Source organism: Neoarius graeffei, chromosome 14 (assembly GCF_027579695.1).
Source record: "Neoarius graeffei isolate fNeoGra1 chromosome 14, fNeoGra1.pri, whole genome shotgun sequence".
Classification (NCBI taxonomy): Eukaryota; Metazoa; Chordata; class Actinopteri; order Siluriformes; family Ariidae; genus Neoarius; species Neoarius graeffei.
This window is the reverse complement of record NC_083582.1, coordinates 459,813-478,970: the sequence shown is the minus strand read 5'-3', so window position 1 is coordinate 478,970 and position 19,158 is coordinate 459,813. Positions and strand designations below refer to the sequence as shown.

At 41.3% G+C, this 19,158-nt stretch overlaps 1 protein-coding gene across 4 annotated transcripts in view; it reads right to left on the bottom strand.

The window, feature by feature from the left end:
- Positions 1–673: 673 nt before the first annotated feature.
- LOC132897861 (zinc finger protein 271-like) overlaps positions 674–19,158 on the bottom strand; it is a 101,189-nt gene continuing 82,704 nt past the window's right edge. For 3 of the 4 annotated variants that reach the window (XM_060939105.1, XM_060939107.1, XM_060939108.1), the window contains 3 exons: positions 11,451–11,518; positions 11,101–11,279; positions 674–2,700 (listed from right to left, as the gene is read on the bottom strand). In XM_060939105.1, the coding sequence (XP_060795088.1) occupies positions 761–2,700; positions 11,101–11,279; positions 11,451–11,518 (2,187 nt within the window). In that variant the 3' untranslated portion in view covers positions 674–760. The remainder of the gene's footprint in view (positions 2,701–11,100; positions 11,280–11,450; positions 11,519–19,158) is intronic. The other variant, XM_060939106.1, reaches the window with a different exon arrangement.

Genomic DNA, 19,158 nt, shown 5'->3' with positions numbered 1-19,158 from the left:
GGGCAGTGTGATGGTATGTCTACTTTTAGATTGTGTTAGCTTATCAATGAACACACTCGTCACTCGACGAGTTTCACGTCTTTACGACGGATACTTAAATGTGTGTTCGGTATTATTGTTGCAGTCTAAGCAGTCATTGTAGCAGCTAGATGAGCGAGAACCGAAAGGGTCTGTGCCATAAACCGTTATTTCTGTACGGCGTTGCTAATGTGTCGTTACTGTTGTTATTTCTCCCTCTGCTCGCCCTGTAAATGCCCTACGTCGCTGGATAGCGAAGGTGTTTTCTGCATCTCGCTCCTTTTTCTTGTATGTTCTCCGTTTGTCGCCTTCCTCGCATTCAAACCAATTCGAGCCGAAGTCCGCTACATGTCCAAAATGGTGGTCGCGTTTACGAAGGTCACGTGACTGAAAAGGGTCTATAGCTGAGGATGAAGCATATAGCCTCATTTAAATGTGACATATTCATTTGGTTTAACCCACATTTCCATTAAACATAGTACATTAAACTCCTGCTCCGTAATAATTCTATGAAGAATTAGTCTCATGCTACAGTACTACACTGATAATAGTGTTACAGTTGAATCATTATTTATATGGTGGTAATTAATGACTACTTAATAACTACATAAGATCAAAAGAAAACATTAATAGTCTTGTTTAAAAATCACTAAGATTGTTTTAAAATATGTAGTCCTTTAATATGAACAATTGGGATCAAAGTACAGGACATTTTCAGCAAAAGCATGAATAAAAAACAAATTTAATTTGACAACTTTAAATCATGCAGTGTCTCGGAGTTATTGCACTTGTGGGTTTTAAATGTAACTGAATAAGTAAAACTCTTCCCACACTGTGAGCAGTGATACGGCTTCTGTCCTGTGTGAATGCGCTGGTGTTGTTGGAGATTACTCTGCTGAGTAAAACTCTTTCCACACTGTGAGCAGTGATGCGGCTTCTCTCCTGTGTGAATACGCTGGTGTCGTCGGAGAGCACTCTGATGAGTAAAACTCTTCCCACACTGTGAGCAGTGATGCGGCTTCTCTCCTGTGTGAATGCTCTGGTGTGTTTGGAGAGTACTTCGATGAGTAAAACTCTTCCCACACTGTGAGCAGTGATACGGCTTCTCTCCTGTGTGAATGCGCTGGTGTTGTTGGAGATTACTCTGCTGAGTAAAACTCTTCCCACACTGTGAGCAGTGATACGGCTTCTCTCCTGTGTGAATGCTCTGGTGTTGTTGGAGATTACTCCGATAAGTAAAACTCTTCCCACACTGTGAGCAGCGATACGGCTTCTCTCCTGTGTGAATGCTCTGGTGTTGCTGGAGATTACTCCGATGAGTAAAACTCTTCCCACACTGTGAGCAGAGATACGGCTTCTCTCCTGTGTGAATGCGCTGGTGTGTTTGGAGATGACTCTGCTGAGTAAAACTCTTCCCACACTGTGAGCAGAGATATGGCTTCACTCCTGTGTGAATGCGCTGGTGTCGTTGGAGAGCACTCTGACGAGTAAAACTCTTTCCACACTGTGAGCAGTGATACGGCTTCTCCCCTGTGTGAATGCGCTGGTGTTGTTGGAGAGCACTCTGCTGAGTAAAACTCTTTCCACACTGTGAGCAGTGATACGGCTTCTCTCCTGTGTGAATGCTCTGGTGTGTTTGGAGATGACTCTGACAAGTAAAACTCTTTCCACACTGTGAGCAGTGATACGGCTTCTCTCCTGTGTGAATGTGCTGGTGTATTTGGAGAGCACTCTGACGAGTAAAACTCTTCCTACACTGTGAGCAGTGATACGGCTTCTCTCCTGTGTGAATGCGCTGGTGTTGTTGGAGATGACTCTGACGAGTAAAACTCTTCCCACACTGTGAGCAGTGATACGGCTTCTCTCCTGTGTGAATGCGCTGGTGTCGTTGGAGAGCACTCTGTTCAGTAAAACTCTTTCCACACTGTGAGCAGTGATACGGCTTCTCTCCTGTGTGAATGTGCTGGTGTATTTGGAGAGCACTCTGACGAGTAAAACTCTTCCTACACTGTGAGCAGTGATACGGCTTCTCTCCTGTGTGAATGCGCTGGTGTTGTTGGAGATGACTCTGACGAGTAAAACTCTTCCCACACTGTGAGCAGTGATACGGCTTCTCTCCTGTGTGAATGCGCTGGTGTCGTTGGAGAGCACTCTGTTCAGTAAAACTCTTCCCACACTGTGAGCAGTGATACGGCTTCTCTCCTGTGTGAATGCGCTGGTGTTGTTGGAGATGACTCTGACGAGTAAAACTCTTCCCACACTGTGAGCAGTGATACGGCTTCTCTCCTGTGTGAATGCGCTGGTGTCGTTGGAGAGCACTCTGTTCAGTAAAACTCTTCCCACACTGTGAGTAGTCATGTGGCTTTACTCCTTTGTGACTGCACTGGTTCCATTTGAGTGCATTCTGATGACCAAAACTTTTTCCACAGTCTGAGCTGTGGTGAATTTCCTTCTCTACATCATTATGAGAAGTGTCAGAACTGAAAGTATCAGTTGATGTTGGCTGACTACTGGAGCATTTGGAGGGGATCTGAAGTTCATATTTAATCTCTCTTGATTCCTGAAGTCTCACAGACTCTTCATCGTGGCATCTCTGGATGTGCTGGTCAAGGTCAATTTGAGATGCACAGGAACGAGGACATGTGGAGCAGGAAAAGACTTGCAGCAAAGTGTTCTTTACTTCTGGGGAAGTGAAAGGACAAAAGTATCAGAAATTTTACATGAAATGCAACAAGATTATAAAATCTAACCACAGTAACCTAATGTAAGGGAGCATTTTTACTGAACCTCAAACTTTCAAGATCCTACATGAAGACTGAGGAGGAAAAAAAAAGTATCTTTGAGGACAAAGATACAGCAGCCTCTAGCTAGGAATACTTGTAGATTCAATAAGGTGCTGGTACAACAGCTAGGCACAGCACTGGTCATAGCCCCGTGGGTCAGACTGACTAAGGGGGAGTAGTTGGTTTCTGTTTGATATAATGTTTAGTCTAGGTAATGGCAAGCCTAGCCTTATTTACATCTCGTCCAGGATTAATAAGGAGACTCAGCCCTAGCATTCAAGGTTCTGAAACATATACAACAACGGGCCTTATTTATCAATCTGGTTATGAATAGATTTATCTAGAAGCATTTACACAAGAAGGTCTTTATTTTTACATATGGATTGTCATATTTAAAATGCTTATTCATTTCAATTAAACACACAGTTAATGAAATTCAATTTTGTGGGATTTTGTGAAACCCACTTGATTCATATTAATGTAAATGGTGAAAGAAAGAAAGCCAGCATCCATAAATTAAGACATAAGAATGGCCATACAGAATTGCAGGCATATAAAAAAAGGGACACACTGCAACAGTTCAAATGGCATTCAATTCAGTCTGCAGCAGTATAGAGGTTTTGCACCATCACATGACCCCCATAGCAATGGTAACTACACCGCCATGACAGTAAGCATGCTTGTAGTGGTTCATTCAGATGAGTTAGTTGTTATTGATCAGTATGGGAAGGTTTTGCTGTGTTTTTGTATGTGCAAATTGTTCTGAATGAAACAGACATCAAATGTTTTAATTTACCAAAAGTAATTTTTCATCGGGGGAAACAAAATAGAGAGATTTCTACGTAGAGATGAAAGTGGAGCAAAGGAAAAACCCTGAGATGGGGGGGGCTACGTCCCCCGAAAATATTTTAATAACAACATGCAAAACCCTGCATTCTAGTGCATTTTAGTACTTATTTTCACTAAAACAAGTTATAACTTTTAAGCCTTTTTCTTTCATGTACATTGATTAACATGTCAAAAATATCAAATTTAATTCCCCTAGTTAATGAGTAATTTTCAGGAGTGCATTTAGAAAACGCGGTGATTTTCCTGCTACACAGTTCATTACTTTGAAAAAAAAAAAATCAGACAGTTGAAGGTAAACTCAGCAAAATCCCAAAACGCTACTGTTAAAAAGTAAAGGTCTGTTAGAGCAGCGGTCCGCAACCACCGGTCCGCGGACCGGTACCGGTCCACGAGACATTCCGAACCGGGTCGTGACATTGGGGGGAAATGCCAAAAAAAGGGGGGGATTTTTTATATATAAAAGAGAGAGAGAGGTGTAAATAAAACATGGGTTCATTTCACGTTAGATAAGTATGCGTGGACGCTGCATAGCCTATTGCATTCGGAGGCCGATAGCACATTTTATTTTTTTCAATCATGATGACTGTCTGACCCGCCCTCAACACGTAGGCTATTTTCCCACAGCGCTGCCTCAGATCAGCTCAGTTCTCACGGTCAGCGACAGTGTATATTAGCTACAATGAGCAAGAAGCAGCAAACGTCCTTAGAAAGTTTCTTTGGTTTGGGTAAGGGTGAAAAGAGGTCCAGCATCGATGACAATAATGATCCCGGAAGCAACCCAAAGAAAAAGAAGGGATCTTTCAATAGGAGATATGATGATTCCTACCTAAAATTCGTCTTTACACAGACCGGTGACTCGCATGCTCCTAATCCGTTGTGTGTGGTGTGCGGGGACAAGCTGTCGAATGAGTCTATGAAGCCATCAAAGCTCATTCGACACCTTGAAACTAAACACCCCACACTTAAAAATAAACCTCTTGAATTCTTTGAGCGCAAAAAGCAAGAGCAAGATTCACAAAAACTCATGCTAAAGACAACTACTTCTGTGAACGTGGCTTTGCTAAGAGCCTCGTACAGAGTGGCGTGTCAAATAGCTAAGTCAAAGAAACCATTCACTATTGGAGAAGAGCTAATTCTGCCTTCTGCCCAAGACATGTGCGACGAAGTGCTTGGGGAGGCAGCAGCCAAAAAGATAGGCTCGGTACCTCTTTCTGCCAGTACTGTGCAGAGGCGCATTAATGATATAGCGGAGGATATTGAGGCACAGTTGTTGCAGAGGCTAAAAGGGTCGCCGTGGTTTGCAATTCAGGTAGACGAGTCCACTGATGTGGAAAACAGGGCAATACTTCTCGTTTTCGTGCGGTACATTTTTGAGGAGGATCTGTTGTGTGTGCTCTCCCTTCCAACAAACACCACAGGTGCAGAGTTGTTTCGGGCGTTGGATGGTTACGTGTCAGGGAAATTAGACTGGTCCTTCTGCATCGGTGTATGTAGCCTACTGATGGGGCTGCGGCGATGACTGGGCGGCTGTCTGGTTTCACTGCGAGGCTGAGCGAGGTTGCACCTGACTGCGAACACACACACTGTGTCATTCACAGAGAAATGCTGGCCAGCCGTAAATTGTCACCGGAGTTGAATGCTGTATTGAACGATGTCGTTAAAATGGTCAACTTCATCAAAGCACACGCACTCAACACCCGGTTGTTTGAGCAGCTCTGCGAAGAAATGAATGCAGAGCACAAACGCCTTCTCTTGCACGCAGAGGTCAGGTGGCTGTCGAGGGGGAAGTCACTGGCCAGAGTGTTCGAGTTGAGAGAGCCTCTGCAGGCATTTCTGGCAGGAAAACAGTCTGATCTGGCTGCGCATTTCAGTGATGAACACTGGGTGTCAAAACTCGCCTACCTCTGTGACATTTTTGCTTTGCTTAATGAGCTCAACCTGACACTTCAGGGGAGAATGACGACTGTCTTTAAAGTAGCAGACAAAGTCGCTGCATTTAAAGCAAAGCTGGATCAGTGGGGGCGTCGCGTAGACAAGGGTGTATTTGACATGTTTCATTTATTAGTGGGGCTATTGGGGGAAACGGAGCCAGCGCCAGCTCTATCACAGTTGGTTCGTGACCATCTCGTTGGGCTGTCGAAAGAATTCGACCGCTACTTCCCAGCCTCCCGAGATCCGCGTGATAAGAATGAATGGATCCGCAATCCATTTGCAAGAATTCCTGACCACCTGTCCGTTCAGGAGGAAGCGCAGCTGATCGAGCTGGCAAATGACGGTCTTAAGACTAAATTTGACCAAACAAACTCTCTGCCTGCGTTCTGGGTAAACGCCAAACGGGAATATCCGGAAATAGCCGTAAAAGCGCTCAAAACGTTGCTGCCCTTCCCAACTACTTATCTTTGCGAGGCCGGGTTTTCCGCAATGACAGTGACCAAAACAAAACTGAGAAACCGATTGGATATTTCAAATACATTAAGAGTGTCACTGTCCAACATCACCCCCAGATGGGATATTCTAGCTGCAGGGAAACAAGCACAGGGCTTACATTAAAATTTAATTGGTTTATGCCATAATAAAATTAGGCCTTTAATTTGTTTCAGCACCTATTCCTATTATGTTGTGCATGTTGTTTTCATGTTCCTAGTTCAATTTTGTCGTTCAAGTTTATGTTCCTGATTCAGTTTTACTTACTGTTCATAGCTGAAGTTCGCTACTTTTAACGCATGCACAACACCAGATATGGAACCAAAACGATCACCAAAATTGTCCTCCAATTCAAATAATCAATTATTCTAATTTGTAAAAGCGTCAGCTAAATGCATTCTCCCAGTGTCTGCTAAACGTAGACACCCCGCCCCCCAGCTCGCGCGTGTGAGACCACGCCCCCCCCACACACACACACACCGGGCCGCAGCAAAACAATGCTGAACCAAACCGGTCCCTAGTGCTGAAAAGGTTGGGGAACCCTGTGTTAGAGTTTCTAAAGCTTTCAGGTTTCAATGTTGGGGACATTGAGCCTCGTTTATCAATTTTTTAGTAGAGTTGTTCATTTGCAGAAGCTAAAGTGAACTAAAAATTTCCAATTCATATTTATGTGAGTTGAAGCCAATTGTTTACATTAGTTCATATTGTCTGTAAATTTAAACACACCAATGAATACCAAATTTCTCATATAAATCGGGGCGTAGGGTGTGTGTGTGTGTGTCAGTCACACACTGACTGGCAGCCTGAGTACATTATGTAACAAAACAGTTACCATTGCTAGTTTTAGGCAGCTTAGAAACAGGTTCTTCCATTATTGGGCAATTCCATGTCAACCTCACCATGCAAAAATAAAGCAACATGTAATACATCAAAACCACTCCCAGAGATATCACCTAGGCCTGTATTTTACAGATGTGAATAAGTTGAACCAATTTGTAACCAACCTAATGTGTCACTGTCAGTCTTTCTTTCTTATAATGTAAAACCCAAGCTAAAATCAACTTTGATCATGTACAATTCTATATTATTGCCACAAGCCACAGAAATGTATGCTAAAATCCACAAAACAGCAAAACAATAGCCATCCTAAATATTATTTAAGAACTTTGATAGTTTTAGCTGATATTTAGAGAGTTTTTCAAAGGGTTATGGTGGTTAAATTGCTGATTTTCTAAACATATGCCATGTCTATTTCAGACGCGTCACATCCATAACGGAATTTCGTCACATCCATAACGCTGACTTTTCCTTCCGAAACTCTGCATGAAATATAAAATATTTTAAACAAAGATTTTTTAATATTCACCTTGGACCCCTCAATCAAACGGATATCTCCATTTCGACATTAGGTTTACAATTTCACAGAGTTTGATAAAAATGTACAGTCACCCAAGAAAAGTGATACTTTTTCTGTCACATCCATAACGCATCTTTTATTGGCATTTTCTGGCATGCCCGAGACGTACTATGGGAATTGTTCTTGTTCTATCACTTCTCCAGTATGGTACAGCCTTAAAATATGCAACACCTGTTTAAATACTGGGAGACAATAAAACATGCACTGGGTCATTTGTTGCCATTTTGAGTTCAAGTGTCACGTCCATAACGCTGGAATTGCTCTATTGCTGTTTCTTCCATGTTTTCTTGATGTTGCGTTCTAGAAACGGCACTAAAACTTGGCTTCCAAACCACAAAATGCAACTTTTGCTTGTTTTGACATGCCGATTTATTAACACAAGAGAAAATACTCGTAATTCGCAACTAAAAAGACTGCAGCTACACTGGCAGCTTGAACATGCTTTCTAGTGCGAGTGTGTTGCGCTTGCGCAGAACGGTGTCAGTCCTGAAGGTGCGCGCGCGCCTAACGAGCTCCGGCATGTGCGCCGTTAACAAAGAACACCTGTCTTTAATCAATGAACTATGTTTGGGCTATTTAAGGACTGCGCCCATGCAAGGACAATGCGAAGTATTACGCCGCGTCTAGGAACGCGAAAAATCAGAAAAATAAATTTCTCCATTCGGAAAACCGGAGATTTAAGAGTTTTGTCAAATATCTGGATTTCCGGGTCATTAGCAGAAAAAATCCGGCGGAAAATCTAAAAACCCGGAATTCCGGGAAATTCCGTAACACTTTCATGACCAGGGTTGTAAATGTAAAAGGGAAAAATGGTGCACAAACATTGGGCGGAACTCTGTCGAACGGAGAGGTCAAAAATACGATCATATGCTCACTTCATTTCCACAAAGGTAAGAATTCCAAAAATAAAAAAAATTAATTTCAAAACTGCAGCAAGGTGCTCATTCTTATACAGTGAAGTGAACATGAGCGTCAACACAGCAGCTTGTCATTGCCTAACTTTCACTGAGACTTTAAAAGTGCATTTACATTCAGGGGTCCTTCGGAGCACGTTGTGCGCACACTTGGGACCTTGTCATTATGGGAAATGCCCGATGCTGATTTGACTGCAATCAGCATGCGCATATAAGGATGCTGTTTTCACAGAGACTTTGCAAGTATGCGGTGGTAGACAGATCTAAGTGCAGGAATAGTGTTTATTAGCAAGCGTGATATTTGCAAAAATATAACACAAGCAAAACCAAAAGCTGAATCATAAACGTGGCTCGAATCATGACAGTGATTTAAAAAAAAAACATTCAAAAAGACTGTGTTCTTATATGGGTGTGCCGATTGTTCTCAAACCAGCATCAGGTGTTTCCCATAACGACTGGGGCCTGTGAGCAAGCGCGGCTGCTTGAGCGCGTGTAGGCGTGACAGTCAAGAGTTCGCCTGCTGTGTGACCACAACTTTTAGTTTGCCTGTATATCGCCAAGCATCATCACCAAAACACCTATTTTTCATTGATAACCCATCGCAAAGCATTGCGAGTTGTAGTGTAACTGTAGCTTTACGCCCATGTTCACTGTATAAGAATAAGCACCTTGCTAGACTTTGTCTCTTATGCTCAACTCTCTGTATAAGATTGAGCGCCTCACTGCACTTCATATGTTTACGAGCCATTTTTCCCTTCTACGTTTTCAAATCTTTCTTGTTTTTTCCCCCCAATAATGAATTACTTTTGGTAAATTAAAAAATCTGATGTCTTTTGTTTCATTCAGAATGATTTACACATCCCAAAACACAGCAAAATCTTCCCATACTGATCAATAACAACTAACTCGTCTGAATGAAGCACTACAAGCATGCCTCCTGTCATGGCGGTATAGTTACCATTGCTATGGGGGTCATGTGATGGTGCAAAGCCTCTACAGGAATTTCCTTACTGTATTATGCAAAGAATGCCACGGTGTGGTTTGTAGTAATAAAGCAACCGCTTACTTGTCCCTGAATATGTTGAAATTTTCGAGCTGAAAGAGTTTGAGTTAAAAATAAACATAATTAAAGATTCTTTCTGTATGGCATGACTCGTGGAATTATTGAATTTAATACTAAAAATAATGTTATTGCTTATTAAATTGGTTGATAATATAAATACTGTATCACGTGCTCCTGAAATAAAGCAAATGTGTTCTAATTGATTTGTATAATGCTTGATGGGTTTGATGGACAACTGCATTAGCCAATTAACAACTTTGCTTGGTTCAGGCATGCTGCATGTGCGTGTTCAACTAACTTCTATCCAGCCAGCTGGTTATATTGCACTGAAGCTATTATAAAATGTTTTTTTTTGTCCCTCCCTCCTGTGTGTTTCTGTAATATGGGGAGGTCTGAAAGCATTGTCCTATATTTTGTGTTTGTTGTGATAGGGCATGTGTTTATTTACCCTGATTTTCTCCGTAATTTAGCCATGGCCAATTCCCACCCATCAGGCTACTCTTCCGTATCACACAACAACCCCCAACCAGGGAGGGCTAAGGCTACCATGTGCTTCCTCCGAGGCAAGTAACACCAGTTGACCGCATCTTTTACTCATACAATGTCAGTGGGTGGCATAACACACTCAGAGGAAAGCCCAATCCACTCACTTCCATATGAATGTGCATGAGCTCACAGACACCCGTGACTCACTGGTGTAATTAACAGAGGAGAGAGAGAGAGCATGTCACCCCTCCCTCCCAGAGAGCCTAGCCAATTTTTCTCTCTTGAGCTCCCGACCACAGATGACTGTGGCATTATCAGGATTAGAATGTGGCAATCTCCCGAAAATAGGGAAGATGATGGGGAGGATATTTTTCTGCTGCGCCACTCAGAATCCACAGGGCATGCATTTTATGCTACTTCTGGTTAAATTGTGCATAATGAATAAAAATACAGCAGTATTTTGTGGTTTACTATATATTCAGTTTCAAACAAGTAACCCTAGAAATGGGTTATGATTTTCAAATAGTCATTAAAACATTTAAAAAAAAATCAATTAGTTTATACGACAATCCTTTTTTTCTTGCTTTGAAAAAAAGAAGTTTCCCCTGTGTTCGCTTGGTGCCCACTATCATGACCTTTTTGTTCCATTTGAGTTTTGCGAATTTTGGTTAAAGGCAGAACATGATCCTCATCAGGAAATGGCTCGAAACACAAATACAATCAACGGTATTTCAGAATAACTAGCACTGAGTTTATTCAGTATGTTGAATGGAAGATGTTTGATTATTTTTCTTCTGTCATCAGTATTAAGTTGCACTCATGAGAAATGTCGATTAATTAGCACTCTTATGGAGAAAAGCCAGACTTTACAAAGGATTCGCAATAGCAAGAGATGTAGTGGGCTGACTTCACGTGTCTCAGAGGAAGCCGACAGACTTCACCCTCTCTGGTTGGTCATTGTCATATGATAGAGAAGTCCTACCTGGTTGGTGGAACTGGCCAAAATGAGTTCTCTGGGGGAGTGCTCTGGTTATTGTAGACTCCATTGTACAACAGTATTCATCCCAGAAACAATATTAGGCTAAGAAATAGGTTACTAGATGATGCAGAAAATAACCTCTATAATCTCTTAGACTATATTAACACCTTTCTGTCTGGTTGTTCCTGTAGGTGCAGGACTGAGTTCTTTGGTGCCCTCCTCTTCATACCACACCAAGAGCTCCTGTCCTGGGTTAATGGGTCGACAGCAACGATACAGAATTCCCCCTCGATACTGAAATGCCACAAGATTCTGTTCTTTATTATTATGGGCACAATTCACATACCTAAAAGAATGAGGCAAGATTCCAGAAAAGGTAAAAATCAGATCAGCATTACAAACTTAGAGAAAGCATGGCAGAGATACCAGTGACAGCAAGAAGATAAAGTTCTTCCAACAAATTATGAGCTGTAAAATCAAATCACTAAAAAGATCCAACAACTGGTGTATTTCTCACCTCATCCAATTCACATGCATCTCTCTTTTGGTGTCGATGTATTTTTCACACTGCATGCTCCTGTATATCTGTAGAAAAATACCACATTTACATTTTCTTCACTAAATCAATCAATCAATATCTTTAAATGAGGGATACAGAAATGAGAACGATGGCTCGTGCCAATATTACATTAAGGCTTATGAAGGTTGAATGAAAGGTTCTTGACTGTATCTTTAGATTCACAAAACAGCTGACAAGCTCGGAGATGAATTTAGTAACTACAGGAAAATGCAGGCAAGGCTTTTCATCAGAATTTAGGCAAAGGAGAGGTTTCTCATAAAAGGCTTTACATCTGACATGGCAAAGCTGCGCTGTGAATCAGACCTCTCTGATAAATATCTGTCCATTGTGTTTTGGTCTCTAAACAGACAGCTTAAAAAAAACCAACAACAACAAAACCCGCACACAACTATAAAGTCAGTTCTGCCACTAAATTGGTTTTATAGAAAATATTTTGGATTTGTACAAGTAATTGTGGGCGGCACGGTGGTGTAGTGGTTAGCGCTGTCGCCTCACAGCAAGAAGGTCCTGGGTTCGAGCCCCGGGGTCGGCGAGGGCCTTTCTGTGTGGAGTTTGCATGTTCTCCCCGTGTCCACGTGGGTTTCCTCCGGGTGCTCCGGTTTCCCCCACAGTCCAAAGACATGCAGGTTAGGTTAACTGGTGACTCTAAATTGACCGTAGGTGTGAATGTGAGTGTGAATGGTTGTCTGTGTCTATGTGTCAGCTCTGTGATGACCTGGCGACTTGTCCAGGGTGAACCCCGCCTTTCGCCCGTAGTCAGCTGGGATAGGATCCAGCTCGCCTGCGACCCTGTAGAAGGATAAAGTGGCTACAGATAATGAGATGAGATGAGACAAGTAATTGTTATTTGCCATAAATGTTCAGTAGGTAATGTTGTTTTAGTTCAGTATTGCAGTGTTAATTTTGAATTTAAAGAATTTTAAATTGAGACTTCGTCTTGTACTGAAAATTGTAGTTTCATTTTAGTCTTTTTATTTTATTTATTAATTTTTTTGTTTCATTTTCATCAAGATTTAAGAAGTGGAACTCAATTTTCATTTTAGTCTAATTCTAGTCAAAGTTTTAGTCATAATTTTCTCACACAGTTGCATGGTACTTGTAAAATGTTTTAAGAGGGGCTGTTGCAGGAGGGGTATTGTGGGATGACCCCCCAGTATATGTGTTTGTTTTTTTTTTTTTGCTATGCAGGTTATGTGGAGTTAGCCACGACTGTAATAGTGATGACCGCCATTTTCATATGAAGATGTTACTTTGTTCAGACCAATGCCATGTGTATCTGTGTCCTGATGCATATATCTGTTAGAATCTAGGAGCATTATGAAAGCCATGCGAGTAGGTGAGTGAGCCTACCAAACCAGATTCGCTTCTTCCTAACTATGGTCAGGAACCTGAAAAAGAGGGAAGCCAACATACTGGAATGGATTTTGCTAAAGGATATTTCTCCAGGGTGGAAAATTCCCTCAAGAAATACGTTAGGATGTCTGTATGGACAGACCAGCTATTTTGGCTCATCTTTATTTGCCAGGGCATAATGACCAGAGATTTTGCTTTGCTGTCTTTTTACTGGCCCTCTCTGTGGGCTGGTCATTTCGGGTTCACATGACAGCATGCTGTGGGCATGTTCTCACTGGTCAAATCACAACCATGTTAGCTAATGCACATTAACATTCTAAACTAATGCAAAAGCAGTGCGCAGCAATGAAACAAAAGCCATGGACAAAAAAAGGTCAAAAATTAAAGGAGGGGCCAAACAAATTTAGGAAAAAAGCAGGTATTAGGAGGCATAGGCTTTCAAATGTAAATAAGAGTGCTCTGAGAGCACAATGTCCCCCACTGGCAACTATGTCATAACTCTGGTAAAATGTGATGGAATTGAATGAAATTGCAATATGCATATTACCGACATATACAAAGAATCCTGTCAAGTTCTGTGAAATTCCTCCAAAAATTGAGAGAGGAGTTGATTTCAGAAGGTGAGTATCCTTCCCAGATGGAAGGATGGACATTGCCATGACATAATCCCCCTTCAGGCATTTCGGACAGTGGGAGATTTATTTAAAAAAAAATAAAATAAATATATCAACATACTGTTAGGGCATCAGCATTTTCCTCCAGGTGCTCTGGTCCCCCCCCCCCCACAGTTCAAAGACATGCAGATTAGGTAAAATATCCAGCCACTGGGGTTGCACAAGCTAGTACATACTTAGTGCTGGTCCCAAGCCTGGCTAGTTTGGTGAGGGTTGTGTCAAGAAGGGCATCCGGTGTAAAACCTATGCCAAATCAAATATGCGGAACAGATCTGCTGTGGCCACCTCTAATGGGAGCGGCTGAAAGAAAAAAGTAGTTTGGGCACTAGCATCCTTAACTGACCGCAATGCTATTTTCGAGGAGCAGAATGAAGAGCTCAATATGGACATTAAAACATAGCTATAGGCTAGGCTGCATGTTCATTTAAAACTGCTGTAATTTGCCCAACCATAACTGACTCTCATATGTACCAGAGGTTTTCAAGCTTGTTGGGGCTGAGGCACACCAAATTAAGGTTGATTATTGATTATGAAGAATGTCACACACATTATGATAGGCTTTAAGGTCATTAGCAAGATTTGACCCACAGAGTACTACAGCAGACTGTCATAATTATTAAACAGACAGGCCATTGTATAATTTATTAAAAACATGAGGCAACGCTCATTACAGTGTTTCCCATTAGTTACAGTTGTGGTCAGAAGTTTACATACAGTGACAAATGTCATGATATGAATGATATGAGTGATATGAATGTCATAGCAATATTTGGGCTTTCAATGATTTCTCTGAACTGTTCTTATTCTGTGGCAGAATGATACAGCATACATCTTAAAGAAGAAAAAAAGGCAGAGAATTCAGTGCACAATTTTCTTTGGGTTTTCTGAAATCAACACAGGGTCAAAAGTATACATACAGGGTCAAAATTTTTACATACAGCACACCTAATATTTGTTTCTTTGCAAGATTGACTTTGACCAAACATTTTTTGTTTACCATGAACAAGCTTCTGGCATAATTCTGGTTGGATATTTCACGACTCTTCATGGTAGAATTGGTAGAGTTCAGTTCATTTTTTTTCCCCCCTTGGCATGGACTTGACTTTTAAGCACGGGCCATATATTTTCAATAGGGTTGAAGTCAGGGCTTGTTTTAAGCTTAATGTTAGCCTGCTTTATCCTCCACAACCAGCTCTGATGCATGTTTGGGTTCATTGTCCTGTTGTGACTCCCAATCATGTTCAAGTTTCCAATGGTTTGAGGTTATGCTGAAGAATTCTAAGGTAATCCTCCTTCATTATTCCATCCACTTTGTACAATGAACCAGTTCCACTGGCAGTAAAACAAAGTTTGTGTTGAAAGTTTGTGAACCCTTAGAATTTTCTACATTTCTGCATAAACATGACCGAAAACATCATATTCTCACACAAGTAGGGATGTCCCGATCAGGTTTTTTTGCCCTCCGATCCGATACCGATCATTTGATTTTGAGTATCTGCCGATACCGAGTCCCGATCCGATACTTCTTATAATCCATAAAAAATAATAAAGACGAGGAAAGAAACGGATCCAGGATGTTCCTCATTTTTTATTTAACACCTTATTTTAACATCCAACAACTCCGTTAGCAAACAGAGCACTTACGTGAGGCAGTTTGAACAATAAATAACAAATTTAAAAAAATAACCTTAAAATACCTGGCAGGAATGTAAACAAAAAAAATAAAGTGCCACAGTGCCGGTAATTTGCTTTTAAGAACGCATCTCTCAGTGGTGTACAGTAATTTCAACTAGACCGGACAATTCCCCGGGGGAAATTGTGAGAGGATGCAGTGCGCGAAGCAATTCGCTCACGCATGTTCGCTGGCCGTGAACGTGTGACCTGCAATGACGTTTCAATGCAATGATTGTGTGTGTGCTTGAGACAGCAGCCATCATGAAGAAGAGCTATTCAACAGTATGAACAAAGTGACTACAGGCGGAAATTAGCATGTACTGCTTTAACCTGGGACAGACATCTGTCCTTACCACAAGGATAATGTTTAATTTGTGCACTGTCCCTTTTAAAAATAAAATAAACTCTAAGAAGAGTGTTTGTAGTTTGTATGTACGAACAGAAGTGTTCCTAATAAAGTGGGCGGCTAAGGTGAGGCTGACACACAAGGGCTGGAGTTTTCTACTGTTTTTTTTATGAAGGACCAGGCCTCGAACAATGACAAATAACTCGACAACGGAAGCAGCTATTCACAAAATTCTTTCACAGTGAGCGCTAGAAGGGTCTCCTGAATAAAATGATGTATTTTTTTTGTTTGTATTGTTAAAAATGAGGACGCTACAGGGAGTTAAAAACGAGTGACTTTTCAGCAACGTTTATACTGGGAGTCAATGAGTCCGCTCACCTGTGCTCTCCTCACTTTGAGGCTTGTCATTCAAAAACCGTAAATCCTATCGTTTAGGTAGACACATTGTGTGAATCAGGACAAGTTTTCCTACTACTTTTGAGAAAATCAGGTCTGTAGAGTGAAATTTGTGGCTGAAAACACGGTTTAAGCGAGAAAGTTTGAGCTTTTTTTTGAAGCCGCCTACACTCTAAGCTTAAAGACCCTCACTGGTGTGTAACGCAATAGACACCCATTCAAAAGCCGGACTTTCTCCCAGAAACCACATGGCGTTTGAACCGGGACTGATCCGAAAGTGTAAAACCTAGCAGAAAAGTTGAATGCCAGATCCACAGAGGAGAAGTTTTCCTACGTTTTAGAGTTTGAATCATGTCTCTAGGTGAAAGCATGCCAGAGCAACGGATGTTTGAAAAACGTTGAAAAAGTGCTTTTTTTTCAATTAATTCCATAGAAATGAATGGGGTTTTTTGGGGCGATTTTTTCACGACTACGTCGCGAAAAAATCGTATTCTATAGAGAAAAGTAATGTACTGTTTGTTTGCATGTACTGCTATAACCTGGGACAGACATCTGTCCTTAACACAAGGATAATGTTTAATTTGTGCACTGTCCCTTTTAAAAATAAAATAAACTCTAAACTCTAAGAAGAGTGTTTGTAGTTTGTATGTACGAACAGAAGTGTTCCTAATAAAGTGGGCGGCTAAGGTGAGGCTGACACACAAGGGCTGGAGTTTTCTACTGTTTTTTTTATGAAGGACCAGGCCTCGAACAATGACAAATAACTCGACAACGGAAGCAGCTATTCACAAAATTCTTTCACATTGAGCGCTAGAAGGGTCTCCTGAATAAAATGATGTATTTTTTTTGTTTGTATTGTTAAAAATGAGGACGCTACAGGGAGTTAAAAACGAGTGACTTTTCAGCAACGTTTATACTGGGAGTCAATGAGGCCGCTCACCTGTGCTCTCCTCACTTTGAGGCTTGTCATTCAAAAACCGTAAATCCTATCATTTAGGTAGACACATTGAGTGAATCAGGACAAGTTTTCCTACTACTTTTGAGAAAATCATGTCTGTAGAGTGAAATTTGTGGCTGAAAACACGGTTTAAAAATAAAATAAACTCTAAACACTAAGAAGAGTGTTTGTAGTTTGTATGTACGAACAGAAGTGTTCCTAATAAAGTGGGCGGCTAAGGTGAGGCTGACACACAAGGGCTGGAGTTTTCTACTGTTTTTTTATGAAGGACCAGGCCTCGAACAATAACAAATAACTCGACAACGGAAGCAGCTATTCACAAAATTCTTTCACAGTGAGCGCTAGAAGGGTCTCCTGAATAAAATGATGTATTTTTTTGTTTGTATTGTTAAAAATGAGGACGCTACAGGGAGTTAAAAACGAGTGACTTTTCAGCAACGTTTATACTGGGAGTCAATGAGGCCGCTCACCTGTGCTCTCCTCACTTTGAGGCTTGTCATTCAAAAACCGTAAATCCTACCGTTTAGGTAGACACATTGTGTGAATCAGGACAAGTTTTCCTACTACTTTTGAGAAAATCATGTCTGTAGAGTGAAATTTGTGGATGAAAACACAGTTTAAGTGAGAAATTTTGAGCTTTTTTTTGAAGCCGCCTACACTCTGAGTTAATGAGGCGCACTGGTGTGTAACGCAATAGACACCCATTCAAAAGCCGGATTTTCTCCCAGAAACCACATGGCGTTTGAACCGGGCCTGATCCGAAAGTGTAAAACCTAGCAGAAAAGTTGAATGCCAGATCCACAGAGGAGAAGTTTTCCTACGTTTTAGAGTTTGAATCATGTCTCTAGGTGAAAGCATGCCAGAGCAGTGGATGTTTGAAAAACATTGAAAAAGTGCTTTTTTTTCAATTAATTCCATAGAAATGAATGGGGTTTTTTGGGGCGATTTTTTCGCGACTACGTCGCGAAAAAATCGTATTCTACAGAGAAAAGTAATAGCATAGCGAGTCCGATCGAGCCGCACGTTTTGATATATTGTTTGTCTGTGTGCGACGTATGGTTCTTGAGTTATTCGAAATCAAAATTTGCGTAGGAGGAAGAAGAAGAAGAAGAAGAAATACGTAGAAGAACAATAGTTGCAGTGCTTTGCACTGCAACCTATGGGCTCCCCTAGGGGAGCCCATAGGTTGCTGTGCTGCAGCACTGCATCCTAATTAAGGAAATGAACGTTTTTCTTGATGAAAACAAGCATTTCTACCCTTTCAGGTTTGAGCCCGTTTCTTTTGTCATCCAACAACAACAAAAAAAAGATCTCATGCTTTGCTTTCCGCTTCGAACTGCTTCCGTGTTCAACTTTGCCGGCAACAGGCAGCCAATAACCAATAGCGTCTCCACTACAAAGTGATGTCATGCCGCACGCGTTGATGTTGCTGTGTTGAGACAAGAGGTCTGGTCTCACTCTGTGCCAACGCATAGCTATTGATGTGTTAAAAATGAGAATATATTATATAGATATATATCCGATCCCTGATCGGGAGGCAATGCCCGATTCCGATCGAGTCTGAAACCATGTGATCGGGCCCGATTTCCGATCACGTGATCGGATCGGGACATCCCTAGACACAAGTCCTAAAAGTAGATAAAGAGAACCCAGTTAAACAAATGAGACAAAAATATTATACTTGGTCATTTATTTATTGAGGAAAATGATCCAATATTACACATCTGTGAGTGGCAAAAGTATGTGAACCTCTAGGATTAGCAGTTAATTTGAAGGTGAAATTAGAGTCAGGTGTTTTCAATAAATGGGGTGACAATCAGGTGTGAGTGGGCATGTGATAGGTTGATTTTGATCCAGCTAAAAGAATTCATTTCTTAAAAACATGAACAAAAGAGAATTCATTAATTCATTTAGTAAATAAATAAGTTATGATTCATAACTATATACACAGTTTTTATGTAAACATTCCGGTCCTGTAAAAGAGGTTAAAAGGATGAACAAAGATGAAAAGGATCAGTGATTCTGCAATCTACTAATTCAGTCCTGCCATCTGGACACAAGCTGGGGTCTGATCAGCCCCGGCTGGGTCATCTGGATGAGGGTGTATGATGTTGAAAGACCCGAAACACCCAATGATTCCAGGAACATCACTGACGATGTGTCCAGTTGCATCAGTAGATGTGTTTCCACAGCTGGTGTCGGAGATCGATTGGTCGAGTCTACAGGGGAAGAAGGGGGCTTTTG